Raw genomic sequence first — 27,875 nt, 5'->3', positions numbered from 1 at the left:
AAAACAAAATAAACAACAACAGGTGAACCCTTGGCTTATAAAAGAACAGGTATTAGAGAGGGCAATTTCTAAGAAACTGGGTATAATATGGGTTATGTCTTGTTTTTGTTTTGGTTTTCTTTTGCTCTCTTCAGATTAAGTAATAGGCCAGCAGTTTAGCAGGTGTGTAGAAGCCACCACTAGTCCTTTGCCAGTCTTCAGTGTGGTAGCTTCTGTATGAATTTTATCTACTATTACATTGTGCCCCCCAAACAATTACATGAACTATATGAGATAGCAGAAGCTATCCGGCTAGACACAAACTGTTGGGTGTCCAGACATCTGGCCCACAGGCAGGCTTTGTTTGGCCTTCACAATATTCATCCATGATTGATTTACATTTACTTTACGGTATTGGTCAATATTTTAAAAATGTAGTGATTTACATCAGAATGCAGGATTTGCATGTTTTCCCTGGAAGTGCCAGCCAGAGTGTGGTCACAGCTGGCCTTCAGGAACGCAGTACCTGCCTTTCTGCTGGCTGTACCCATACAGCTCCTGCCTACTTCCTCAGTGCTGAAGCTGAGGGTCAGTCTCATGCAATTTTACTTTTCTCATAATAGCATTAAGAGGAAATTGAATCATTTCTTATACTCACATTGGAAAATGAAAGATCAAGGAGGCTGGCATTTTTCAAGAGCATATTTCTTTCTGATGTGGAGAGAATTTCCATAGGTTTAATGTAGAGAACTCGCTTGTTAAAATCCCACAGTGAAACAGACCTGGTCCACTTGGTCATTTATGTTTCTTGTCTGGTTTTCATAGACCTTTGAATTTTTCACCTTTGAGCTAATCCATTATCTGTATAGTTTCAAATTTTAAATCTTATCATACAACTTCTGCTTCCCAAAGGAGAAGCAATCATCATTATAATATGTTGCAATCATTATTTTCATGATTGGAATTATTTTGCATTAGTTTGAAGGGCTCTACATTTGATTAATGTGAAAGCAGATAGCCAACACCTGTTTGAGGCTTTCCTGCATTCTCTTCTGCAGTTCTTGGAGCATGTGAAATACCAGAAGGTGCACTAGCCTAAGTTCTAGTATACACTTTACTACTAATTTTAGGTCTTGGACAAGTCACTAAAATTCTCGGGGTTTCAGTTTCTGCATAGGAAAAATGAAGAGACTGGATTCAATTGACATCTTGAACTATACTACTCTACCTGGCACCTAGGAGTCCTAAATTGATATTTCTCAGTAACTCAGAGAACTGGGATACTAACATTCTCTCTGTTTTTTGGAACGTGTGTGTGTGTGTGTGTGTGTGTGTGTGTGAGATTCCATAAGTAAAAAGGTAAATTTCCTGGCTCAAGGTCTCATGGTAGAATTTCTGTCATTCCAAGTACACGGCTCTTGTAACCCATTCTCGCTGACTCTTGACTGCCTGCCATCCAGTCTGCCTCTGTTCTTTATCACTCATTTGTTCGTTTCATCTTTTTTCAGACTGATATTTATGGACTGGCAAAGAAGTGTAACCTGACGGAGCGCCAGGTTGAAAGATGGTTGAGGAGTCGGCGGAATCAAGACAAGCCTTGCAGGATAAAGAAATTCCAGGAAGCTTGGTAAGAAGGATAGTCAAAGCTTTTGAAATGCTACCGTGTTATCTGGAGTAGAGTGGTCATCTCAGAGAGAATATTACCATTAGAGCAGAGGAAAGGTTCAAACCGAGCTCTGCCACTCCCCAATAGGGTGTTTTAGGCGAGTCACTCATTTGCCTTCTGAGCTTCCATTCCCCTCTGTAACACAGGCAAGCTATGAACTCTCTAAGATGAACAGGAGATATGATATACTTTCCTTGAAGTCCAGAAAAATCATAAAAACATCTTAACTGGTGTTTATCTATTTTAGGGTCTAGGTTGGCCCTATGTCATAAGACTTTATCACCTGTTTCCAGTCCTTATAATTGTATGGGCAGAGAATGTCTGAGAGAATGTCGGTGTTCTCCTCGCGGAAGACTAACCAAGAAGGCCACTTTCTGTCTGGCCTGGCTCATGGCCCCAGCCCTGCCATGGGCTGCAAAGCCTGTCTCTCTTGGTTTCCCAGGAGGCTTAGCAGGAGCCTCAGGGAGGGTTTTGCCAGAGCTGGCTGCTTTGAATACATTCTGAGGGAAGGAGGCAGCATTGGGATTATTTTTGGCTTCATTTGAGTTCTGCTTCTTTCCCCCCTCCTGTAGAATATTATAGTTCTTTAGTCACTATCTTGGTGGCAGACACTGACACCTGTGTGAAGAAGGAGAACCAGGTTATTGCTCTTACTTTGTTTCCCCTTCTTTATATCCAGACGAACGTGTATTGGTTGGGTTGTGTTCAGTGCCACATTCTACACCCTAACAGTATTCCTTCCTGCCTGTTTCTTAAAGCCCTCACATTGCCTCATGACTTCCACCAGGTGTTTTTGTTCTAATGGTGAAATTAATAGGAAGCTGATGTAAGACTCTCAAATAAGTGAACAGAGGCTGTGGGAGGCTAAGCTTTAATGTCTTCTTTAGTTTACTATACGTTCCTGAGTCCTATAATCCAACTGTGACATGGGGTGATGCTTAGAGGGACAGACCAATTCTTCAGGGTGGCTCAGACACTCACTTGTCATCACAGGCTTCCATTGCCTTTCCCACAGTGGCGCCAGGTGTATGGCCTTGTTTCTTTTCTAACCAGCTTCTCTCTGATTTTTCGCTCTTGAAAGGTTGGTAAATATTGTGTAGCTGCTGGTGTCAGCTTGGCAGAGGTATATCTCTCTAAGCCGTCATCACAACAGAGTACCCAATGGGTCTGGTCTCACATTACATCTTCCTTTTTTCCTGCTCTCATTTTTCACAAATTTCACAAATTTATTCTAAGTCAAATAACTGTTAAAAGTTATTATGGACTAGAAAAACAGACTAAAGCAAAATGCCAAGCTGTTTAGTTGTATAGGAACTGTGCTTTATTCTATCAGCCATGGGATGTGCCACAGAAATCATAGAACAAGGTGCATAGCCCCAGGCATTTTGGAAATCTCTACAAACTTATTTCCCAACACCAGGCTGTTAAAATGCTCTCCAACAGGCAGAACTTCCTCTATAACATGAGGATGGGTTAGCCTCTGAGCATCCTGAGCTCACTGTATTGTTTCCTTGGTTACTTTATTTAATGATGACCCACATGTCCTGTTCCACAGCATTCAGGATTTTAATACATAGTGGGTCCTTTTTTAAAAAAACCATCAAATTCCATATTAGCCAACCACTGTTCTTTGTAAAATAAGCATTTCCATCTAGCAGTAAGAAGTAACTCTCAAGTGCTTGAGGTATATAGGCAGGAGGACTCCCCAGTGCGGGAGGGAGGGCTCCCCGTGGCTGGGTGGCCGGTAGCGGCGGTGTGGCCCTCACCTGACCTGTACAGGCCCATTGCCTGTTCCATTGGGCCTCCCCCACCAGAAAGCCCCTTCTCTAGTCCCATTAGCTTCTCTCTGGCCTAAGTTCACTCTGCCCAGTTCCTCCCTGACTTCACCCTATAGTCCCATCTTTCACGATTACTCTTAATTTCTGAATTGTTTTTCAGCTTTTTTTTTCTTTTCCCACAATTATGTTTATCTCAGCCTTTCCTTGACAAAAAAGAAAGTTTTACTACTTTAGGTTCATTTGAAGCAAGTAAAATGGCATTGACAAGTATGTTATCATTCACTTTATTATTAGTGAAGTGCAGAAGTTTTCAAACTGCTCAGGACCCCTTTTTCTCTTTAAAAACTGTTGACTATCCCAAAGAACATTTATGTGTATTATACCTATTGATATTTAATGTATTAGAAGTTAAAATTGAGGCATTTAGGCCAGGTGCGGTAGCTTATACCTATAATCCCAGCACTTTGGGAGGCCAAGGCGAGAGGATCACTTTAGTCAAGGAGTTCAAGACCAGCCTGGACAGCACAGCAAGACCTCGTTTCTACAAAAAATATAAAAATTAGCCAAATGTGGTGGCATGCACTTACAGTCCTAGCTACTCAGGGGCCGGAGGCAGGAGGATGGCTTGAGCTCAGGAGTTTGAGGTTATAGTGAACTATGATGACATCACTGCACTCTCACCTGGGTGACAGAGCTAGACCCTGTCTTAAAAGAAAAAGAAAACACAAAACACTGAGACATTTATAAAACGTGAGACTACACAAGCACACATATCAGTGCAATTTCATTCAGAGCAATGATGTGATCACATATCAGTGTAACCTTGCTAGTGAGACAATGAGAGGAAAAGGCAAATAACATTTTAGTATTATTATGAAAATATTCTGACCTCAGGGATCTCTGGCACACACTTTGAGAAATAGTGTAATGAAGTCTGAGTAGAACTGGTCATGAAAAATGTGAAACTGGGGTTGTACTTTTGACCTCCTGATGGTTACTGTATAATGTTGCCTAAATTTTGTGACTTCTCTAAGCCTCAGTTTCCTTTAGTATTTATTTTATCTGCTTTTTAGGATTGTGAGAATCAAATAACAGTCTGTAAGAAGGGACTAATTATATTACTGGCTTCATAATCTTGTTATATAAAGATTAAAATGTGCATAATGTGTGCTTAGTCAGCACAGTGCCTGGCCCAGAGTCAAGAAGTCAATACCAGCCTAGAATCTTGTACCCTGAAAAACTAAATTTCTTTTACAAAGGAGAAATAAAGACCTTCTCAGACAAGCAAAGACTGAGGGAATTCATCAAGACAAGACCTGCCCTCCAGGAAGTACTCAGAACAGTGTTATACATAGATCAGCACAATAAACACTCACCAGTGTAGAATTATCCAAAAGCTAAAGGTCAGAGGCCAGATACCTTTGACACTGGCTCAAGAAAGGAAACAAAGCAACAAAGTTCAACTCAACAGGATGAACAGAAATCTGCCCCACTTATCAATTATTTCCATAAATATGAATTACTTGAACTACCCACTAAAGAGACATAGGTTGGCTGAATGGATAAATATATATAAGCCAAGTGTCTGCTATCTTCAGAAAACACATCTAACCCACAAGGATGCATTCAGACTCAAGGTGAAGGGATGGAAAACAATATGTCATGCAAATAGAAGCCAAAAGAAAGCTGGCATAGCAGTTCTGATTTCAGATAACTTAGTCTTTAAATCAACAAAGTTAATGAAAGACAAAGATGATCATGATATAATGGTGAAGGGCACAGTTCAACAAGAAGACATAAAAATTCTACATATTTATGCACCTAACTCAGGTGCACCAAGATTCATAAAGCAAATCCTACATCATCTAAACAAAATGATAAAAAGCATCACCGTAGTAGCCAGGGACTTCAACACCCCTCTGACAGAACAGGACAGATCCTGCAAACCATAAATAAACAAAGAAACAATGGACTTAAACAGAACTGTAGAACAAGTGGCCCTGAGTGACATTTACAGAACATTCTACCCACAAACCATTGAATGTACATTTTTCTCATCAGCTCATGGGACATTCTCTAAGATTGACCATATCCTAGGCCACAAAGCATGTCTCAACAAATTTTAAAAAATAAAAGTTCTACCACACATCTTCTTAGACCATAGTGGAATGAAATTAGAAATCAACCCCAATAGAAACTCTCATCTCTACACAAAGTCATGGAAACTAAACAACCTTCTGCTGACAATTATTGCATTAAGGAGAAAATTAAGATGGAAATCAAAAGAGTCTTTGAACTAAATTATAAAAAAGACACAAGTTATCAAAATCTGTGGGACACAACTAAAGCAGTTCTGAAAGAAAAATTTATATCTATGAATGACTACATCCAAAAGACAGAAAGGTCACAAATAAACAATCTAATGAATCATCTCAAAGAACTGGAAAAGGATTAGCAAACCAACCCCAAACGCAGGAGAAGAAAAGAAATAACAAAGATCAGAGCAGAGCTAAATGGAATCAATAATAAAAAACTACATGGAAGATTAATAAAAAAAAGTTGGTTCTTTGAAAAAATAAAATTGACATGCCTCTTGCTAAATTAACAAGAAGTAGAAAAGAAGAGACTCTAATAAGAATGTGAAAGGAGAAATTACAACTGATAACATGGATGTACAAAATATCATCTATGAATACTATAAAAACCTCTATGCACATAAACTTGAAAATGTGGAGAAAATGGACAAATTCTTAGAAACACACAGCCTCCCTAGGCTCAATCAGGAAGAAATAGAATTCCAGAACAAACCAAACTAAAACTGAGCAGCAATAAAAAACCTTCCTAAAAACAGAAGTCCTGGACCAGATGGTTTTACACCTGAATTTTACCAGACCTACAAAGAAGAACTGGTGCCTATCCTGCAGAAATTATTCCACAACAGTGAGAAGGAAGGAATCCTTCCCAACATGTTTTATGAAACCAATATTACCCTGATACCCAAACCAGGAAAGGACGCAACAAAAAAGGAACAGACCAATATCCCTCATGAATATACATGCAAAAATTCTCAACAAAATCCTACCAAACTGAATTCAGGTGCTTATGAAAAAAATAATCTATCATGACCAAGTGGGCTTCATCCCAGAGATACAGGGATGGTTCAACATATGCAAATCTATAAATGTAATTCACCACATGAATAGAAGCAAAAACAAAGACCACATGATCCTTTCAATAGACACAGAAAAAGCATTTGACAAAATTCAGCACCATTTTATGAAAACAACACTTAGCAAAATAGGCAGAGATGGGACTTACCTCAAAATGATAAAAGCTGTATATGACAAACCCACAGCCAACATCATATGAATGGGGAAATATTGAAAGCATTCCCGCTTAGAACTGGGACCAGACTAGGTTTCCCGCAATCACTACTTCTATTCAACACAGTGCTGGAAATCCTAGCCACAGCAATCAGACAAGAGAAGGAAATCAAGGGCATCCAAATGGGGGCAGAAGAGGTCAAACTATTGCTCTTTGCTGATTATATGATCTTATATTTAGAAAACCCCAAAGATTCTGCCCTGAGACTACTGTAATTGATAAACAAATTCAGCAAAGTATCAGGTTACAAAAGCAATGTACAGAAATCAGTAGCATTCCTACACTCCCACAATAGTCAAACTGAGAACCAAATCAAAGACTCAATACCCTTTACAATAGCAACAAAGAAAATAAAATGCCTAGGAATGTATTTAACTAAGGAGGTGAAAGATCTCTACAGGGAGAACTAAGAAACACTGAGGAAGGAAATAGCAGAAGATGTAAACAGGTGGAAAACCATACCATACTCATGGGTTGGTAGAATCAACATTGTTAAAAGGTCTGTTCTACCGAAAGTAACCTACAGATTCAATGCAATACCTTTTAAAATACCAACATCATTTTCTGCATATCTAGAAAAAATAATTCTATGCTTTGTATGGAACCAGAGAAGACCCCGTATAGAAAAAGGAATCTTAAGCAAAAAGAACAAATTGGGAGATATCAATTTACCACACTTCAAGCTATACTAAAACAGCATGGTACTGGCACAAGAACGGAGAGAGACCAATGGAATAGAACTAAGAACTCGGATATAAAACCATCCTCATATAGCCATCTAATCTTTGACAAAGCAGACAAAAACATACACTGGGGAAAAGAATCCTTATTCAATAAATGGTGCTGAGAAAATTGGATAGCCACATGTAGAAGACTGAAACAGGATCCGCACCTCTCACCTCTCACAAAAATCAACTCATGGTGGGATAGCAGACTTAAATCTAAGGTATGACACTATAAGAATTCTAGAAGAAAATGTTGGAAAAACTCTTACAGACATTGGCCTAGGCAAAGAATTTATGAAGAAGACCCCAAAGACAATTACAGCAACAACAAAAATAAATAAATGGGGCCTGATCAAATTTAAAAGCTTCTGCACAGCCAAGGAAACTCTCACCAGAGCAAAGAGACAACCGACAGAATGGGAGAAAATATTCACATGCTACACATCCAATAAAGGGCTGATAACTAGAATCTATATAGAACTCAGGAAAATCAGCAAGAAAAAATCAAACAACCCCTATCAAAAAGTGGATGAAGGACGTGAACAGAAACTTTGCAAAAGAAGATAGACTAATGGCCAACAAGCATATGAAAAAGTGCTGAACATCTCTAATCATCAAGGAAATGCAAATCAAAACCACAATGAGATATCATTTATCTCCAGTGAGAATGGCCTTTATCAAAAAGTCCTAAAACAATAAATGTTGGCCTTGATGCAGAGAAATAGGCACACTCATACACTGCTGGGGGACTGCAAACTAGTACAGCCTCTGTGGAAAGTAATACGGAGATACCTTAAAGAGCTACAAGTAGAACTACCATTTGATCCAGCAATCTCATTACCAGGCATCTACCCAAAGGAACAGAAGACATTCTATAAAAAAGACATCTGCACTTGAATGTTTATAGCAGCACAATTCACAATTACAAAGAAGTGGAAACAACCCAAGTGCCCATCAATACATGAGTGGATTAATAAAATGTGGTTTATGTATACCATGGAGTTCTACTCAGCCACAAAAAACAATAGATTATCCTGGACAGTGCTGGAGCCCATTCTACTAAGTGAAGTATCCTGAGAATGCAAAAACAAGCACCACATGTACTCACCATCTAATTGGTATTAACTGATCGTCTCTTAAGTGCACATATAGTAGTAACATTCATCAGGTTTTGGGCAGGTGGGAGTGGGGAGGAAGGGATGGGTATATTTACACCTAATGGGTACAGTGCGCACCATCTGGGGGATGGACACACTTGAAGCTCTGACTTAGGTGGGGCAAAGGCAATATATGTAACCTAAACATTTGTACCCCCGTAATATGCTGAAATAAAAAAAAATGAATATACATCCTGTTGGTGTTAAAAGAATATGAGTCCTAAAGGGACAATTACATTTTTAATTCTTAAATAAAAAGAAGTCAACAAGTGTTTGAGCAACAAATAAAATGAGATATAGTACCTAGATTTTTGGCTTCATTTGTGGGCTGGCTTGACCTTAGTATCTCCTGTTTTTTATGGTTCTTGTTTGGACAAGATAATCCAGGGAGTCAAGGAAATACTGTCTGCAAATAAAACAAGTGTGATCAGGTCTTAACTTTGTTTTGTAAAATGCCATTTGGGTGCTTTTATGGTTCAACTTCCTGAGTACTGAACCCTACTTTTTTCTGCTATCAAAATGAGCCATGAAGAAAGACTGTCATCCAGCTTAGAGGTCATGGTAATGTTCAGGAAACACTACCTGATGCAGAGTCCAGAGACCTGCACTTAAAATCCCAGCCTTCCTAGCTACATGAGCTGGGGAAGTAGCCTCACCTTTCCGAGTCTGATTTTTCATTTACAAAATAGGTATATGTCTATGTTCCTCTTTCCTACTATCTTACATGTATGTTGAGGAAAGCACCATAAGGCCTTATACAAATGTATGGAACAAATGTTATTTTAATATTATTATTATTCCTTCAGCAATCATTAGATACAATAGATGTGACTTAAGAAAAAAGCTTTTTAGTTTGGAAAGTTGCATTTATAAAAGTAGAAGGACTGCGTAATGAATTATATATGCTTTTGCCAACCACCAACTTTGATGCTGATTAACTGAAGGCCAATCTTTTCTCATCTGTACCCCTACCTACTTGTCTCCCCTACCACAGACGATTTTTGAAACAATATCATACATTGTATGATTTCATTTGTAAGTATTTTAGTATGTGTTTCTAAAAGATAAGAACTCTTTATTTTAAACATAATTGCAATTATCGGCATCATAACTAAGAAATTTTTATTTAATAACAGCAAATATTCAGTGTTTAGACTTCCTTGATTGTCTCATAATATTCTGTACAGTTTGTTTATTTGAGTCAGGATCAAAATAAGATCCATATGTTATGATTGGTTGATATGTCTTTAAAGTCTCTTAATCTATAGATCTTTCTCCATACATGAGGAAAATCTTTTCTTTCAAAATCTGCTTTTAGGACAAAAGACTAAGATCTGGCAACATAGAAACTTTTTAACTGAGACTTAAATGGGGATAAAATAAGTGATTAGACTAATTAGATTCCTTCTTGTTATGGTGATAATACTAATATCAAACCATCATTTATTGTGTGCCTGGAACTGGGCTAGCCATAATAATAATAATAATGGCTACCATTTATTTTTGCTATCTTCATACTAGAGCTATGATTGATACTTTCACAAATTATCTTCAATTCTTTTTTACATTTTGAGATAAATGTTGTTATTCCATCTTACAGATGAAGTTAAGGCTTCTTGAGGTTAAATAATTTACCTAAGCTTGCAGCCATCTAATAAATGGCAGAGCTGGGATATGCGCTTAGATTTGTCTGACTCCGGAGTGTGTGCTTTCCAAACTCTGCCATACCAAAGCCTTTTCTCCTCAGATGTCAATCACCTTTACAAGGGAGTAAAGAACTTTCTTTCTTTTGGCAGCTGGCGATTTGCATTTTACCTAATGATGACTATTGCTGGAATTGCATTTCTTTATGATGTAAGTTATCTTTTGGATATCTTTGATTGGAATTTGTCTTTAGTCCTTTAGTCTTGCATGTGAATTCCTTTAGAATATAATACTTTCAATGAGATAACATATTTCAGAGATTTCCTTCAAGATTCAAGATTTCTCTCAAATTTTGCTACAGCTGTCTCAAGATATTTTTATTGCTGCAGAAGCAATAATATAATTGGTTTGGAAATAATTTTGTTAGTAGATTCACTAGTCTGAAACAGTTTTCTTTAGGAGACAGAACTATATACTATAGATTCACTAGAAGTGGTGAAGTTCACCAGGGGTGTTATAAAGGAATACCTAGAAATACCTACAGAGGGAGAAATATGTACAACAAAAGTGCATCTTCTGTACATCTTCACCTCCTGTAAATAACATCAGGAAGAGCTTAGGTTTTCTGCTAAAATCAGCCTTCAGCTCTGACAAACTTATTTCATCTCTCTTGGCTCCTTGTTTTTCAGAAACCTTGGGTATATGACCTGTTGGAGGTTTGGAATGGCTATCCCAAACAGGTAAGTCCGTTTGATGTTGGTCCCTTCCCCCATTACTTCAATGCCCAGGCCCCTCAAATTGTCCACTTAGTTAGGTCTTGGTCCCCTGCTACTGTTTATCCACTACTGTGTCATCCTCTGGTGCTTTTTCTGCCTGAGTTTCCTCCTCCTTATTGACCCTCACTTATCTCATTCCTTTAGTTTGTTGACAGCTAATATAATTACATATTTGGGTTTAAATCTACCATCTTATTATTTATTTTTTATTTGTACCACTGGATACATTTTCTTTTGTACTCTCTTCTTGCTTTTCTAATAGGACAGTCAAATAAAAAAAAAATACTATTCCATTTCTTCCCTTATCTTGACTTTTCAGTTATACATGCTTTTGTTCTTTAGTAGTTATCCTAGAGATTACTATTTACATACTTGATTTATTACAGTCTAATACAATTTAGCACTCTTACCTCTTTCTAGTTGCTGAAAGATCATTAGAATATACCATATATCTCTTCCATCAAATATTAATATTTAAAACCTTACAAATCATTGCTGTTATTGTTTTATAAATCAATCAAGTGACCCTTTCCATGCTGTTCCTTGCTTCCTGCATTTTTGTGCTTCTATCTGGGATCATTATCCTTCTGGCTAAAGAAGCCCCTGTGGTGTTTTTTTTTTTTTTTTTAATGGTGGGTCTACCAGATTTTGTCTGAAAATGTTATCATATTGCCTTTGCTTTTTAAGGGGTATTTTTGCTAATTCTAGGTTAGCAATAATTTTCCTTCAGCACTTTTAAAGATGTTATTCCATTGTCTTCTGGATCCATTAGCTTCTTTAAGAATTCAGCTATCACTTGTATTTTTGCTTCTTTGAACAGTCTTTTTTCTCTGACTGATTTTAATATTTTGTCTTGTCTTTGAGCAGTTTTATTATGATATACATAAATGTAGTTTTCTTTGAATTTATCCTGCTTAGTACATCCATAGTACATCTTGACTCTGTGGCTTGATGTCTTCAGTCAGCTTTAAAAAATTCTTAGCCTTAGTCTCTCTTCACTTGTCTGAAATTCCAGTTACAAGTGTGCTAATATGCTAGACCTTTACACTGGGCCTCACATGTCTCTTAGGCTTTTAACAATATTTTCCATTCTCTGGTATCTCTGTGCTTCAGTCTGCTGTAAAACAATTTTCCACAGGTCTCTTACATTTCTGCATGTCGTATGAAGTGAGGCACTGGCTGCCTTTTGTTTTGTACTGTCTTCTCAAAGATGTTTGTATGGCAAACAGCTCTGGGAGATAGAGATAATGCCTCCCTCTGGAGCAAAGGCTAGACACGTTACTGTCCGCTATAAAAGATGCAGGTTCTCTGGCTCAGGGTTTCTCTCTTGTAACAGAACCCAGTGTGGAAGCAGTTATCACCTGACCCTCTTTGCTTAGCCATGTAGGAATTGAGGATGAGAGAATTGGCCCAAATACTGATACTCTGGCTACTGCTATTACTGTAAGTCATAATCCATCCTTTATCTCTGACCCAGGAGTCTCGTGTTTTCTACCAGCATCCATGAAACTTGTGGCAAACTAACTTGTTAGCTTGCAAGTAGGGTGAAATCTCAGACGCATCACAGTTTTGCATACTTTCTACTTTCATGTCCTCTAGTTTCCTAGTGCTTTTTCCAGCAGTGTCTAATTTATTGTTTAACATATCTTTTGAGTTATTGTATTTCTCAGTTCTCAAATTTTCATTTAATTTTCTTTATTTTATTTTTTATTACAGTTCTCTACTGAAATTTTCTTTTAATCTATTTTGAAGTTATTTTAAAGTCTAAGTCTATTAAGTATAATATCTTAATCACCTGTGGATCTGTTTTCTTTCTTGTTCCTGTCTCCTTATGCTTGCTAGCTTTTGATTGAATGACAGATATTATATATAAAAATTATAGATGGTAAGGATGATATTATCTTCCCTTCTGAGAGGACTTATTTTCAATTCTGTTAGGCATTAGAGTAGGGGCAGACCATCTTTAGTCTGTAATTGAGCTGATTCAACGTGCACTTCAGTCTTTGTGAGGGCAGATATATTTCCAACTTACCTATAACCTAGGATATTTTTCTTCAATGGTTTTAAATAAAAGACTACTGAAGGTATAACTACATAGTGAGTGCCAGGTGCACTGTCTGGGGAATGGACAGGCTTGAAGCTCTGACTCAGGGGGATGGGCAGGACATGGGCAATATATATAACCTGAACTTTTATGCCCCCATAATAAGCTGAAATTAAAAAAAAAAAAAGACTACAGTGTTTTCTATGACTCTTTTTACTTGGTCAGCATAGATAGCAATTGACTTCCTGGCACTATGAGATTACCAGAACTCCTGCTTAACTTCTGCTACTTCTTAGTCTCTGTGCTCCATACTGCTTATACATTGGCAAATGCAGAATTTACGATATTTATATGGTGGTTTTCTTTGAATTTATCCTGCTTAGGGTTTGTAGTACTTTTTGAATAAAGAGTTCACTTGAAATAAAGCGTTCACTCTAATGCATTTTTCTTCACTTTGCGGTCTTGACTCCACAGGTTCTGTATGCCTTGGTTGCTCTCTGATATCTTCAAACAGATATTCTTTTTTGTCTTTTATTTGTATTTTTTTAGTTCTCAATAGGAGAGTCAGTCTTATACAGGCATGTTTGTCATAAAAGAAAGCAGAAACTCTGTCTCATTCTTTTATAGTCTTATCAAGGATGATAAGTTGACCAGAAACATAAAAACATTAGTCCTTTTAATATGTTAGTCTCAGCAGTAAAGAGTCAAAGGTTAGACCATGAGGGACCTGGGCATTATCTAGGCCAAGCCCTGGTCCTGTCATCTTCCAACTCTAATGTACTCTTATTTCCTCAAATGTATCGGTTATTTATTAGTACATAACAAACCACCTCCAGTACTTAGTGCTGTAGAACAACTTTCTATTTGTTCATGACTTGGGCTGTCAATTTGGGCTAGGCGCAGTTAAGCAGTTCTGTTCCATGTGGTGTCAGCTGAGTTACTTCATGCATTTTCAGGCAGTTGGGAGGCCGGCTCACGTACCTGGTGCCTTCACTTATATTTTTGGCAGTTGGCATCTTGATTCTCTTCTTTGTGATATCTCCAGCAAGACAGGTTTCTCACACGGTGCTTATGAAGACTCTGCTTGTATCACATTTTCTTACATCCCCTTGACCAAAACCAGGATCAAGTCCATAGTCAGTGTGGGTGGAGACAACACAAGGGCTTGGAAGACAGCATTCATTGGGAGCATGAATGTACTATAACAGTCTACTATACCAAGTAATATAGTGTCTCAACTTAGCTAAAATAAGCTCCCCCCACTATAAAATTATTAAGGAAAATTCTAGAGGTAGGAATTTCGTTCTTTTATTCAGAAAAATTTGTTACTATCCCATTTGAGAATGAGCTAATTCTGAACGCCAGCCTGTTACCAGAAAAGAGGTTCAGATATCAGATTTTGAGTAGTATTCAAGAACCATTAAACAAGATAAATCGTGGGACCAGTAGAACAGACTTCCTATTGTCCCTAAGTAAAGATTTAAAAAAAATTTTTAATGTAACTCCCAGTAAACTAAAATAAGGCAATTACACATGCAGCAATTTTATGAACTTTTTAAACAGAACATTTAACTTGCTTTTGGAATACTTGTCTACCCTTTTAAAAATAAAATGCCTTGAAATATTATCTCCAGTTTCTTTGTGGCAGTTGAAATATAAATCATTGTTAATTTATAGAATTTTGTGGAATATAAATAGGTATAAACTATAGATTTTAGTGCATTAAAATGAGTTGCTTATATGGTAACATTTAAAGTCATGAATACTCTTCTCTTCCTCAGCCCCTGCTGCCATCCCAGTACTGGTACTACATTTTAGAAATGGGTTTTTATTGTTCTCTGTTGTTTAGCCTTGGCACTGATATCAAGAGGAAGGTAAGTTTCTTATTTACAAAGCTACTTTATCAGTTTCTTCAAAATTTATATCGCCCTCCCCCAAATTCTAATTTTAAATTGTATTTTTATGTGTATTTTATTTCAGTTCATTGATTTTTTGCTTTTTGTACTACATACAATAGTGCAAATTATGCTCATACTTTGGTGCCTTGGTAAATATTTGTAGTGAAACATTGTAGAAACTTTATCTTTGAAGCTCCACCCCTGTTGAATAAGAACAGAAATCTCCTGCATGTTGTCTGTTTCTTTTGATTTGGGAGTTTATTGTCCATCAAGACAAAAAAGAAAAATGTTTTAATTGATTACAGAACCACCTTTTATAAAACTTTCTGATGTTTTCAAAGACTCTGAGAACAATTTCTTCCTTAATTCATCAAATATCGTTATGAGGAAACCTTGCTTCAGGCATTACTAGCTTTGCTTTATTTGCAGGGAAACTGAGTCACAGGCAGGCTAACTGCCACCTCTGAGGTCACAAAGTGAGGCATTTTAGGAACTGTTTGGTTGTTACTGATTCCTATTTGCTGGGCCAGCAAATCATGTTAGAGCCTTGAAGGCAATCAAGATTTTGTCATATATGTTAACAATGCAGATCAAATGATAAACACTCTGGCATATACTTCATAAGCTACATCCTAGGGAAAAGGCTGGTTTGTAGCAAAATTTATATGATAAATAAAATTAAGTTCAATATTTGATAAACCAAGTTGGTGTAATTAACTGACGTTTGAGTTGAGTGATGGTGGTCATTACCCATCACTAAGGGGCACACTGTGGTCAACTGGACATCTTAAAACACATGGACTCTAAATATAAGAACATACTGTGAAAGAATCTGATAGAAATGATCTCCATTTCCATATAACTCAATAATAGCTATAGATTAACTCTTACTAACTTTAGGTTTGGAATACATCAAAATTTAATTGATTGACTTATTTTCTCAAGGGATAGAATTGAAAATAATAATGTTTTAGAAAATCTTCATAGATAGGTAGGGTTGATCCTGTATTTCTCTCACCTTTGATTTTGCCACAGTTGACTTCCCTTTTATTATTTACAGGTGCATCGAGCACCTTTTCAAAAACTAAATGTAAAAATTATAAAGACGTCTCTTTAGAAATATAAAATTTTGGAGAGGTGGCTTAAGTGCAGGCTCGGGAGTCAGACCGCTTGGGTTTGACCCCCTGGCTTCACCACTCACCAACATCTGGAGCTAGTTGGTTAAAATTCCTAAACTTGGCTTCCTCATCTATAAAATGGAGCTCAAAATAATTCTTATCTTCTCTGGTTGTTGTGAGGATTAAGTAAATTAATCTGTATAAAACACTTCCTGCTATACAGTAGGTGCTAAATAAGCTATTATTATTGGTATTGTATTTACTCTTTTAGTTTGGCTGCAAGAAAACTGGAATCTTTAAGTTTTTAAAAAAAATATTTTTATTGAGGTATTCCCATACTACACAATTCAACTATTTAAAATGTATAATTCAGTGGTTTTTAATGTATTCACAGAGTTGTGCAATTATCACCACAATCAATTTTAGAACATTTTGTCACCACAAAAAGAAACTGTAGCCTTTAGCAGTTACTTCCCATTGCTCCCAACCTCCCAGCCCTGGCAACAACTAATCTACTTTGTTTCTATGGATGTGACTCTTCTGGATATTGCATATAAATAGAATCATACAATACGTAGCCTTTTGTGTCTGGCTGCTTTCACTTAGCATGATGTTTTCAAGGTTCAGCCACATGTTATAACATCTGTAGTACTTCATTCCTTTTATTACCGAATAACAGTCCATTGTATGGATAGACCCCATTTTCTTTATTCATGTATCAGTTGATGGATATTTGAGTTGTTTCCTCCATTTTGTTATTATGAGTAATGCTAGGAATATTCATATACAAGTTTTTATATGAACATATGTTTCGTTTCACCTAGGAGTATAATTGTTGGGCCATATGATAATTCTGTTTAACCTTTTGAGGAACTGCCAGACTGTTTATTAAAGCAGCTACCATTTTACATTGCTATAACTCTTATCCAAGAGTTCTAATTTCTCCACATCCTTCCCAACACTTGTGATTGGTAGTCATTTTTATGATAGCCATCCTGTTATAGCCATCCTAGTGAAGTGGTACCTCATTGTGGTTTTGGTTTGTATTTTCCTGGTGGCTAATGATGTTGAGCATCTTCTCACATGCTAATTAGCCATTTTCATATCTTTAGAAAACCTTGACGTTTTTACACTCAGTGACAGTGGCTTTCCTTAGCCTAGATTTGCTAATGTAGTTATAACACTCTCATTTGTTACTTATTTCATATGTGTTAACTTATTTTAATAGTTGCATAATTTTATTACATCTTATCTTTTTCTTTCCTTTTTGGAATTAGGCAAGGGATACACAATAAATGTAAATGTCCATGGGAATATGCTTTGTGTGTGTGTATTTACTGTATGTATGAGTGTGTGTGCATATATACAGTGTGGGGTAGTACAAAGAACAACAGATGTTAGGAGTTAGATGACAACTATTCAATGCTGTCTCAAAGTTAAATGACTTCATCAATGAGAATAATACTTGTCCTAGCTACTTCACAAAGATTGTGTTTAAGAATTAAAGTGAACATGTTTTATAAATTTCAAAACATGCAAATGAACATTATTGGTATCATTATTACTATTATTATTTCTTCCAGTGATTGGGAAATAATGGCATTTGCTTAATGGCTTTCATTTTCCCCTCATTATACAGGATTTTCTAGCTCATGTCATCCACCACCTGGCTGCTCTTAGTTTGATGAGCTTCTCTTGGTGTTCTAATTATATTCGCAGTGGGACCCTCGTGATGGTTGTGCACGATGTAGCTGACATTTGGCTGGAGGTAAATGTTTGCCATTAAAAAACTAATGACAATACCATGTCCTGGATTTAACTTCTCACAGAAGGAATTGTCTGTGAGCAACTTAGCAGGGCTCTCTGTCCTGAAAACACCCAAAGTCTGAGACAGTCTCTGGATTCCCAGATCCTCCAAGATTAAAGAAATGAAACCTCTCAGTTTTTATTTTTAATCCTCCATGGTATTAGAGAAATGTTGATTTGTGGGATTCCACTCATGAAAGTTGCATGCAGATGCTAGCTCAGGAAGTAAGATGAGCTATTTAAAGAGGGAATGAATTCTTATCCTTTGAAAGGAAAACTTGGATTTATGGCATTAAGGATTCTCAGAGTTGGATGCACCATCTCCTCGCCTAAGCCAGTGCCTGAACACCTACTGTCCCACCCTATCCTCCTCAGCCTGATCCGTTGCTGTAAGGACTGTCAGGCACTGATTTTCTAAGGGAACAAGAGGGATCAGGATGTTTTCTGAAGCAGGGAACATTAAAGCAAGAATCTTCCTAATAATATAAGGAAAAAAGCAACATCAGGGTGTTTTCTGGACCTGTTTCTGCTATGCCTTGGCTCCCGTGGACCCAGTGGCAGTGATCGAGTGGTCCCTCTCTGCCAGGTCTCCCACTGTATCGAGGGCAACATTTCCCGGAGGCACCGAGCTATTCTTTTAAATATAGTCATTTATAATGAATCCAGGGAAAATGATGCTAACCCGTTTCACATTTGGGATTGCCTCTTGAAGGACTAATAATTGAATATAGGTTGATATGGAAGAAATTAAATTTAATAGAATCTTGTTCTTCTAGATTGCGGTTCAGCAAGCTCCTTGGTAAAGGGCCAGGTAGTAAATCTAGTTTTGTGGGCTGCATACAATCTCTGTCACATATTCTTCTTTGTTTTTTTTTTTAATACCCTTTTAAAATGTGAAAACCATTCTTAAGGTCCGATCAGCTTTAGCCCATGGGCTGGACTGTAATTTGCCAAACCTGTTGTAGAAGTAACCAGAAGCCATTTCAAAGCAACTGGCCACTGTTAAATTATTCTCTGTGTACAGAGTTTTGTTCCTACTTTGTATGTAATTGTAATTAGACATGTAAATCTTCTACAGGTCAGGATTATTCTATAGGCTTCAGGGCAACAAATGGCTTAGCAAAAGAAGGATTGTGCCAGTTTTCCATGTGGTGCGCTCTGAATGCAGTCATCTCTGCTGTAATTACCTCCTTCTCTGATCTTACCTCAGCAACCCTGACTGAAATTAAGACCACATTGGCCCTGACTTAAGAATTTCATGTTACTCTGTTGCTTCTAAACCCTCTTGTGCCTTTGGTGTGTGTCCAATGTGAAAACAGCTTCACTGTGTTGTTAAAGGGGAGTTAGATGTTCAGGCTGGGAACAAACGCTGGGTTGTCCCCCCCCCACCCTCCCCACCCTGTCATCGACATGACATGACTCCCTCACTGACTTGGGCAAATCACTTATTGTTTTTTTTTTTTTTTTTTTTTTTTTTTTTTTTTTTTTGAGACAGAGTCTCACTTTGTTACCCGGGCTAGAGTGAGTGCCGTGGCATCAGCCTAGCTCACAGCAACCTCAAACTCCTGGGCTTAAGCGATCCTACTGCCTCAGCCTCCCGAGTAGCTGGGACTACAGGCATGAGCCACCATGCCCGGCTAATTTTTTTGTATATATATTTTTAGTTGGCCAGATAATTTCTTTCTATTTTTAGTAGAGACGGGGTCTCACTCTTGCTCAGGCTGGTCTCGAACTCCTGACCTCGAGCGATCCACCCGCCTCGGCCTCCCAGAGCTAGGATTACAGGCGTGAGCCACCGCGCCCGGCCCACTTATTGTTTTGTTTTCTACCCCCAGCTGTAACATGAGAAGTCATACATATCCCTTAGGGTATATCGTGAAGTTTAGCTCATTACTGTTTGAAAATGTTCTGAGATCCTTAGGTAAAAAACAAGAAAAATGAAATGTCAAACTTAGAGGTCCATTCATGGGGCAACTACAAGAACAGCTTCATGTTGTTAATGATCATGAATCATTTGTGATTCACAAGTCATGATCTAACTTGAGGTTCAATGAGCAAGACTAGTACCTTCCATCAGCTGGTGGTAGAGACAACATTAAGTAGTGGCAGGGGCCTATTTTTTATATTCTCCCAGGGTGCATATCCCACAGCTTTTCTGAATAGTTTGTTTTAGTGTTTGTCCTCTCAGTCAAGTTCTAATTGAACCCAGACACTGCACAACTTTTGGCCCTTGCTTCCTTGAGATGGAGCCTATTAATCTTTCATATTTTTCAAGACAGTTGGTGGGTCCTTTCTTAGCACTTTCTTTGCAAGGAAAAACAGCCTCAACCCTTACCACTCTCACTCGTAAGCACCCTTTTGCCTTCTTCATGCATCTTCTTGATGCTTTCTGATTTTCCACATAGTCAAGTTTGGATCCAGAACCCAACACTTTAACAATGTCCTGACTGAAACTTAGCAAAGAAAAGGGGTTATTGTCAGGAATTTCATCATTATGCAATCCAGAATATGTTGTATGTATGTTTTACCCCCACAAGTGAGCCTACAGAGGTCCTTCCCGTACTTGCGCACATCCCTGGCTTCCACCCTGGTCAGCCTCCGACCCTTCCAACAGCTGCCTGCTCCATTGCGGTTACTCTGAACTCTGGCCTTTCTCTCCACACCTGTCTCCTGCCCACTGGAGACACCAGCGTTCTGTGTCAGCAACTGAGTTGTCCCCTGTGGGCCCTCTGGCAACACCCCCCACCCCCACCGTTGGTCTGGCCATATTCTTAACCCTTGGTAAGTGTGGAAAAGTTTGGAAAGTGCCATGTAAACCCTTCCTGGAGGGTAAATATATTGCCTCTCTTGTTCTAGAAGGACCTTTAGCCTCCAGGGTGATGTAAGTTCTAAATCGGCCCAAGTCTAAGCCATGCTCCCTAAATGGATGAGCTGTACCACAACGACTGCCCCAACAACTCCTACCCACCTCCCACCCCCAACTCCCACCAGAAAGCTCCCCCTTCAGCCTTAGGCTCCACTGGATAATGCAATAGAGCACTGGTCCCCAACCTTTTTGGCACCAGGGACTGGTTTCATGGAAGACAATTTTTCCGCGGACCCTTGAAGGGGGAATGGTTCAAGCACATTACATTTATTGTGCAGTCAAACCTTTCTGCTAATGATAATCTGTATTTCCAGCTGTTCTCCAGTGCAAGCATCATCACCTCAGCTCCACCTCAGATCATCAGGCATTAGATTTTCATAAGGAATGCACAACCTAGATCCCTCACACGCACAGTTTGCAGTACGGTTCTAGCTCCTGTGAGAATCTAATGCTGCCACTGATCTGAGAGGGGGCGGAGCTTATGCGGTGATGGAGGTGATGGGGAACAGCTGTAAATACAGATGAAGCTTCACTTGCTTGCCCATCACTCACCTCCTGCTGTGTGGCCTGGTTCCTAATAGGTCACAGACCAGTACTGTCCGCAGCCCAGATTTGGGGGAATAGAGAATCCTCATCCATTAATCTTCTATTACCATTCAACAATACTTTCTGTAATTATTTTTATTAAACACAGATAATATGAGCAAGATAGACTAGCATAAAATAAGTAGGAAAAATCAGGTGTTTGCAACTTTATTTCAACCAGGGCAGGGTCCTGAGAGCTGCCTCCTGATTCCACCTCTCCCACCAGCTACCTTGAAATAGCCACGTTGATTGCCCCATTTCCAGCCCAGCCCGGGAGTTCATGCCGCCCTAAGCTTTATTCAACCCAACTCTCCTCCCGGTTGAATGGAGATATTAAATAAATGCCCAAATGAAATGGACATTAAAATTGATTATGCTAACTTACAGAGTTTTTGAAAGAGTAATATTACAGTCATTTTGACATATCTTTTTTAAACATTATATTATGGAAAATGTCAAACATATGATAAGATAAAGAGAATAGTGTAATGGACCCATCAGCTTTAACAGTTATCAATATGACCAATCTTGTTTAATCTACTACCCCATCTGTCCCCCCCTTCCATCCAGATTGTTTTGAAGCAAATCCTGGAAATCATGGCATTTCATTTACAAATATTTAATTTTTAAAATGTGTACTACCATATATTTATCTGAATGCAGTTTCTTTCTTTGTTTTCAGTCTGCTAAGATATTTGCTTACGCTGGATGGAGACAAACTTGTAACATCTTGTTTTTCATCTTTTCTGCCATGTTTTTCATCAGCCGCTTCATTATTTTTCCCTTCTGGTGAGTAGACAGGTGATGTGCCCTGCCTTTGGTCAGTGCACAGATGTGGCCTTGGAGCATTGTGACTATCAAAGCATTGCCCTTTCTTTCCATACATGGGTCTCCAGCTATTTGTGTTAAGTGTATGTAGTAGGAGAAAAGAATGTGACAGAGCCATTTTTATGAATAATTAAAACAACATTCTCCAGTGTGGAAAAGGCTTATTACAATGGGAGATGGAAAATGTGTACCCCAAAGGGTAAGTAGCAACTCTTATTCTGTATCTTGTTTCGTGAATATGGATCTTTCTTTGTGATTAACAGTTTTTCCAGTCACTCAGTGAAAGTCATTGGCCAATCACCAGTTCTCTAAAAGAGAGGCAGTGTTTTGTGTTATAATAATCATAGCCATTACTTGAATGCCAGACACTGAGCATTAACTCAGGTAACTGAGTTAATTAATGGAGGTAATACATATGAAATAGTTTAGAACAATGTCTGGTACATAATAAAGACTCAGTAAATGCTATCTATTAATATTGTTATTAAAATTATTAATGAGTATCTCAGAATGTGGAGTTTAATCTAGAATCAAATCTAAGGTACATATTTCAGATACTTTGCTTGGTTGATCAATCATATTATTAATACCATCACTTTTGCTTTGACTGAGCAGGTATGTTTGTGAAATTATAACACTGTGTGATAGCAGTTATTGATAGGATAAGTATTGACTTGCAGATAATGGGTTGGATGTGGCTTTTCAATGTGACTTTTGTGGCACTGTAAATCCAGCATTTGCCCCTTAGTCCCTCCCACTATGTCCCAAGGGCACCACACGTTCCAGTTGCCTGTTGCTGCATAACAAACCGTCTGAAAACTTAGTGGCTTAAGACAGTAGTAGGCAAACGTTTTCTGTAAAGAGCCGGAGAATAAATATTTTAGGCTTTGAGGGCTACATGTGGTCTTTGTTGCATATTTCTCTTTGTTTTGTTTTGTTTTATAACTCTTTAAAAATGTACCAAGCCATACTTAGCTCATGGGCTGTACAAAAACATGTTACAGGCCAGAGTTTGTAAACTGTAGTTTGCAGACCTCTCCCTTAAAACAACATCTATTAATTATTATCTCTCATGCCTCTGGAAGTTGATTGGCCTTGGCTGGATAGTATTAATTTGGAGTCTCTCATGTAGTTATGGTCAGATGGTGGCTGGGCAGTCAAATAGTGGCTAGAGCTGGAATTTTCTTGAAGCCTTCCTGAGTCACATGGTTGAAGTAATACATACAAAATCAGCTGGTTGATGCAGATTGTTGGCTGGGACCACAGCTGTGGCTATCAGCTTGAACACCTATAGATGGCCCCTCGAATCCTGGCTCCACACTGAAATCCTAATCTTGGACAGGTTAGATCACCTTTCTGTGCCTCAGTTGTCTCATCTGTAAAATGGAAATAAGGGTTGTCATGAGGCTTAACTGAGGTAATACATATACAATAGTTTAGAACAGTGTCTGGTATATAGTAAAGACCGTGGCCTCCTAGCATGACTGTGGCATTTCAAGGGTGAGCATCTCAAGGGAGCTAGAGGGATGCTTCATCTGCTTCTATTACCAGCCTCAGAAGACACATCATGTCGCTTCCAACCTCATATTCTTCAATGAAACCAGGTCACTAAGCCTGGCTCATATTCAAGGGAAGGATGACAAGACTCCATTTCTTGATAGGAGCAGTTTCAAAGAATATCCAGACATATTTTAAAAACAAATGCCATAGAAGCTCTCAGTTCAGGGAACTCTCTGAGGAGCTGATGCCCCATTGTTGCTCTGGTTGGCTTTTGGTTGAGCAATGGGGAACGTTCACCTCAGACTTTCCCAGGATTTCGCAAAATAAACAAACAAGCCTACTCACTCATGATTGAACACTGTGGTGGGGTTGAGTGATTGTGGAAGTAGTGTGCTATTTTCCCACACTCTCTTGACTTTAAAATCCTAGATTTAAGAACTCCTTCTCTTGCCATCATTTCTGGATTCCAGCACGGTTACATGCTTTTGGCATTTTCTTGATCTTGATACTGAATTCACCAGCCCACTGCAGAGGGCAGCAAGTACCACTGTTTGCTGTCTTCAGGGCCCTGGATTGTGAATAAACCAATATTAATTCCTGGCAAATTTCTTGCAAATTAGCTTAATTTACAAAATTTTTTTGTAAAAAAGTTTTTCCTGGTAAAAATATTTCTGTACTGATGTTGACTGATTCTCATTCCTTGGAAGGTTGAGAAAAACCTCACCAAGACATTGAAAGTTTGGGAAATCAGTTCTCAGTGGTCTTTGAAAGAATCACTGGGTTGTAATGCTGAAGCACGTCAGTCAGAGAGGCCGCTTCTCCCAGGTGCTCTGGCTTCAATAGTGTTCCCACCAACTTGAGCTTGTTTCACAATCATCTCGGTGGTGCAAGAGGAAAATGTATTCCTTGTTGTTAGCCTGGCCCCAACCATCTGTCTAAAACTTGGAACTCTGCAGATTCATTTTTCATGGGTATTTTATTCTGTCCAAATTTGTTGGGATTTTACTATGGACCAAGCAATGTGCAGATAATAGATGCCACTGAAAAGCAGCTCTGCTGATCTATGTCAAGATTCAGATGTTTTAGAGATGCTGTGGGGGGCAGTTTGCAATCTAGCTGCTCTGTTTTTCTTTCCAACTGCTTTTGTTGCACATTTTGTGGTGAGATATAAGATAGCGTGGGAAGAAAGCTAACTAGGGTTATGCCCATCTAAGATTTGTCTGGAAGCCTTGAGAAAAAGAACTTCAACTTGTACATTACACGTGTCTTTCCCTTTTTCTGATTTTTCTTTCATGTCCCCCAGCCTCAAGCGTGTTTACTTCCCTGATGAGCCCCGCTTTTGTGTTCCTGCGACTGTGTCCCTTCCTCTCCTTTCCTCCTGCCATGTCTGGGGATCTAATTAGCTGATTCTCAGTCAGTGTCAGCAAGAGTTAGCGACATTGGTTTTCTAAACATCATTTCACCAACATTGGCAGAAATTCAAATTGGTGTTGGTCAAATTGCTTTAATTTAATTTCCTGGCAATCCCGTCTGTTTGCATTTTTATCCAAAACCATTTAAATTGCAGCCTTAGCGTTTTCACATTGTGTTCCCAACTATTGTTTTTAAAATGATTTTTATATTTTTGAATTATTGGATGTATCTATCTATTTGAACATTATCCAAATACCTCCAGAGAATCAGAAAGGCTAGAAAGACCTTTCTAAGGTCAGGTAAACTATTCCCCTGACTGCTGACAGTTTTTCTCCACAAATAACGAGAGCAGATAATGATCCCGTGCAGACTGGTTGATCTAAAGGGAAGGAACACTCTGCTTTGCTGACTTTGCAACCTGTGGGTTCAGTGTCTGTTGCAGCTGAGTTTGTAGGTGGCAGTGTGGCTTGTTGCTTTATTTTTTGAACTCATCACAACTAGGTGTTGTAAAGAGTCCAGGGGGAGTGAGACATAGTGCCTACCCTCCAGGAGTGCCTGGTGGCAGGAGAAGAGATTTTTGTATCTACCCCTTATTCCTATAGTTACAAGACTATTAACATTGCCTGTGTTTCTCAGATGTTCCAAAAGGAAAAAAATAAAACATTTGCAACTATGAATAATGTTCACATACCTAGCTTCTTTACCTCCAAGGGCACATATGCTTGGGTAACTTTTTTCCTTTCACCACTGGTTCACTGGATTTCAGGTTCCAGCTTTTGATGATCCATCTATCACTAGTGTGGAAAAATGGTACCCTGGGAAGCCCACACATGAAAGGAAATGTTATGGGTGATGAGATTTTATAAATACTTGGAATGGCTAACAGAGAAAGGAGAGTTTTAAAAATAAAGAAAAGAAATGAGAAAGCTGAAAGCATCCAACACTGCTCTTAGCTGACATTCATCAGTGGAAACCAGGGATGAGGACACAGTGGACCCTTGCTTTCCTCTGAAGGTCGGGAGCCTTGGTCCTGAATGATGAGTAGAGGGCAGAGCAGGGTTCTGATGGTGCCATGTCAGCCTGTGCCCTTTGCTTGGCCAGCAAAGGAAAGGAGGGGCTTGTGCAATGTTAGAAGCGCTTTTGCAATGTGAGAGGGGCTTGTGCAATGTGAGAAAGGCTCTGCCAAAGCCAGGCCACTCCCTTGGGCCACCACTGCAGATGCATATCTTGGAACTAGACTTTCCAGTTACACAAATGAGGAAGGAGACAATGACTTCTATTGTCTCATTCACCAGTGAGACCCCAGAGCTCTCCCCTTACACCCATGCATTTGGTGCCTTCTTTAGTTGTCTTTAAGTTTATGAAGGAGAGCTACAGCCAGGTGCAATGGCTCACACCTGTAGTCTCAGTGAGTTAGGAGGGGTAAGGTGGGAGGATAACTTGAGGCCAGGAGTTTGAGGATACAGGGAGCCATGATTGTGCCACTGCACTCCAGCCTGGGCAACAGAGTGAGACCCCATCTTTCTAGAATCCTAGAATGAGGACCTTATTCATAATTTAATCCAACCCCTTTATTCATTAATTCATTTGTTTAGAAATAATTTCAAGCTTATAGAAAAGTTGTAAGTATATTACAGAGAACTTCTGTATATACCCTTTACCAGTTAGCATTTTGTTTGTTTACTTTGTTATTCCTTTTCTTTGCCCCAACACATGTGTAGGTATATACACTGGAGGCAGCAGATTATGGTGCCACAGTTAGATACATTGACAGGTGACCAGAATAGCATGGAGACTTTCGTAGTAAAGGGGCCCATGCTTTATGGAGGAAAAGAAGTTCGGCTGAAAAGGGGAAGTACATTCTAGGCAGAGAGAGTATAGAACAAGGCACAAAATTACCTATGGACCCAGGATCCCAGAGTGGCAAATAAGCTTTACATATATTATTTTCTTTAATTTCCATTAATAACTCTATCAATGTTGGCACCAGAATGTAAGCCCTACTACTTCAGGAGTTTTCACCCTTTTCATTCATTGCTATATTCTTGGCTCCTACCAAGTGCCAGGTAGCACTTTGGTAGGCATTCAATAAAGGTTTATTGAATGAATAAGGTAGGTACTCTTTGCTTCCATTTCGTTAATGAAAAAATGCACAAAGAAATGATACAAGGTACATAGCTTTGTGAGTAGTAAAGCCAAGATTTTAAGAAAATATGGGTAAATATGTTTTGTACTGATAGGGATGAAAAAGGTCTTCTAAAGCTTAATATGTAAGCTAGATATAAAAGAAAGAATTGATAGATCTGATTACAAAACTATTTTTAAAATTAATTTGCCAAAAAATCATAAACCAAGTTAAAAGAAAATATTGGACTATGTAAAGATATTAACATGATTAGAAAATAGTGCTGATATCCTTAATATATAAAGAGTACTTATGAATCAAACAGAATAAGTAAATGCTCTAATAGAAAAATGGACAAATACCATGAAGAAGCAATTCAAAAAAAATAAATATAAGCAACCAAATAAGATAAGCAATAAAATATATAAATATATGTATAAATATATAATCATGTCACATGAAATAAAAATGTAAATATAAATAGTGCTATGTTATTTTAGGTAGATACTGACAAAATACAATGTTGGTCAAGGAGGAAGCAGGTGCTCTCATATATTGGGTGTAAGAATATAAATTAGTACAT

At 38.4% G+C, this 27,875-nt stretch overlaps 1 protein-coding gene across 1 annotated transcript in view; it reads left to right on the top strand.

The window, feature by feature from the left end:
* CERS3 (ceramide synthase 3) overlaps positions 1-27,875 on the top strand; it is a 58,952-nt gene that overhangs the window by 8,407 nt on the left and 22,670 nt on the right. Inside the window, exons 3-8 of the mRNA XM_045560632.1 lie at positions 1,488-1,606; positions 10,486-10,543; positions 11,023-11,073; positions 14,935-15,027; positions 17,809-17,937; positions 22,109-22,215. Coding sequence (XP_045416588.1) covers positions 1,488-1,606; positions 10,486-10,543; positions 11,023-11,073; positions 14,935-15,027; positions 17,809-17,937; positions 22,109-22,215 — 557 coding nt within the window. The remainder of the gene's footprint in view (positions 1-1,487; positions 1,607-10,485; positions 10,544-11,022; positions 11,074-14,934; positions 15,028-17,808; positions 17,938-22,108; positions 22,216-27,875) is intronic.

This window comes from Lemur catta, chromosome 9 (genome assembly GCF_020740605.2).
Source record: "Lemur catta isolate mLemCat1 chromosome 9, mLemCat1.pri, whole genome shotgun sequence".
Classification (NCBI taxonomy): domain Eukaryota; kingdom Metazoa; phylum Chordata; class Mammalia; order Primates; family Lemuridae; genus Lemur; species Lemur catta.
The sequence above is the reverse complement of the archived record's forward strand: the minus strand, read 5'-3'. Positions and strand labels throughout refer to the sequence as shown.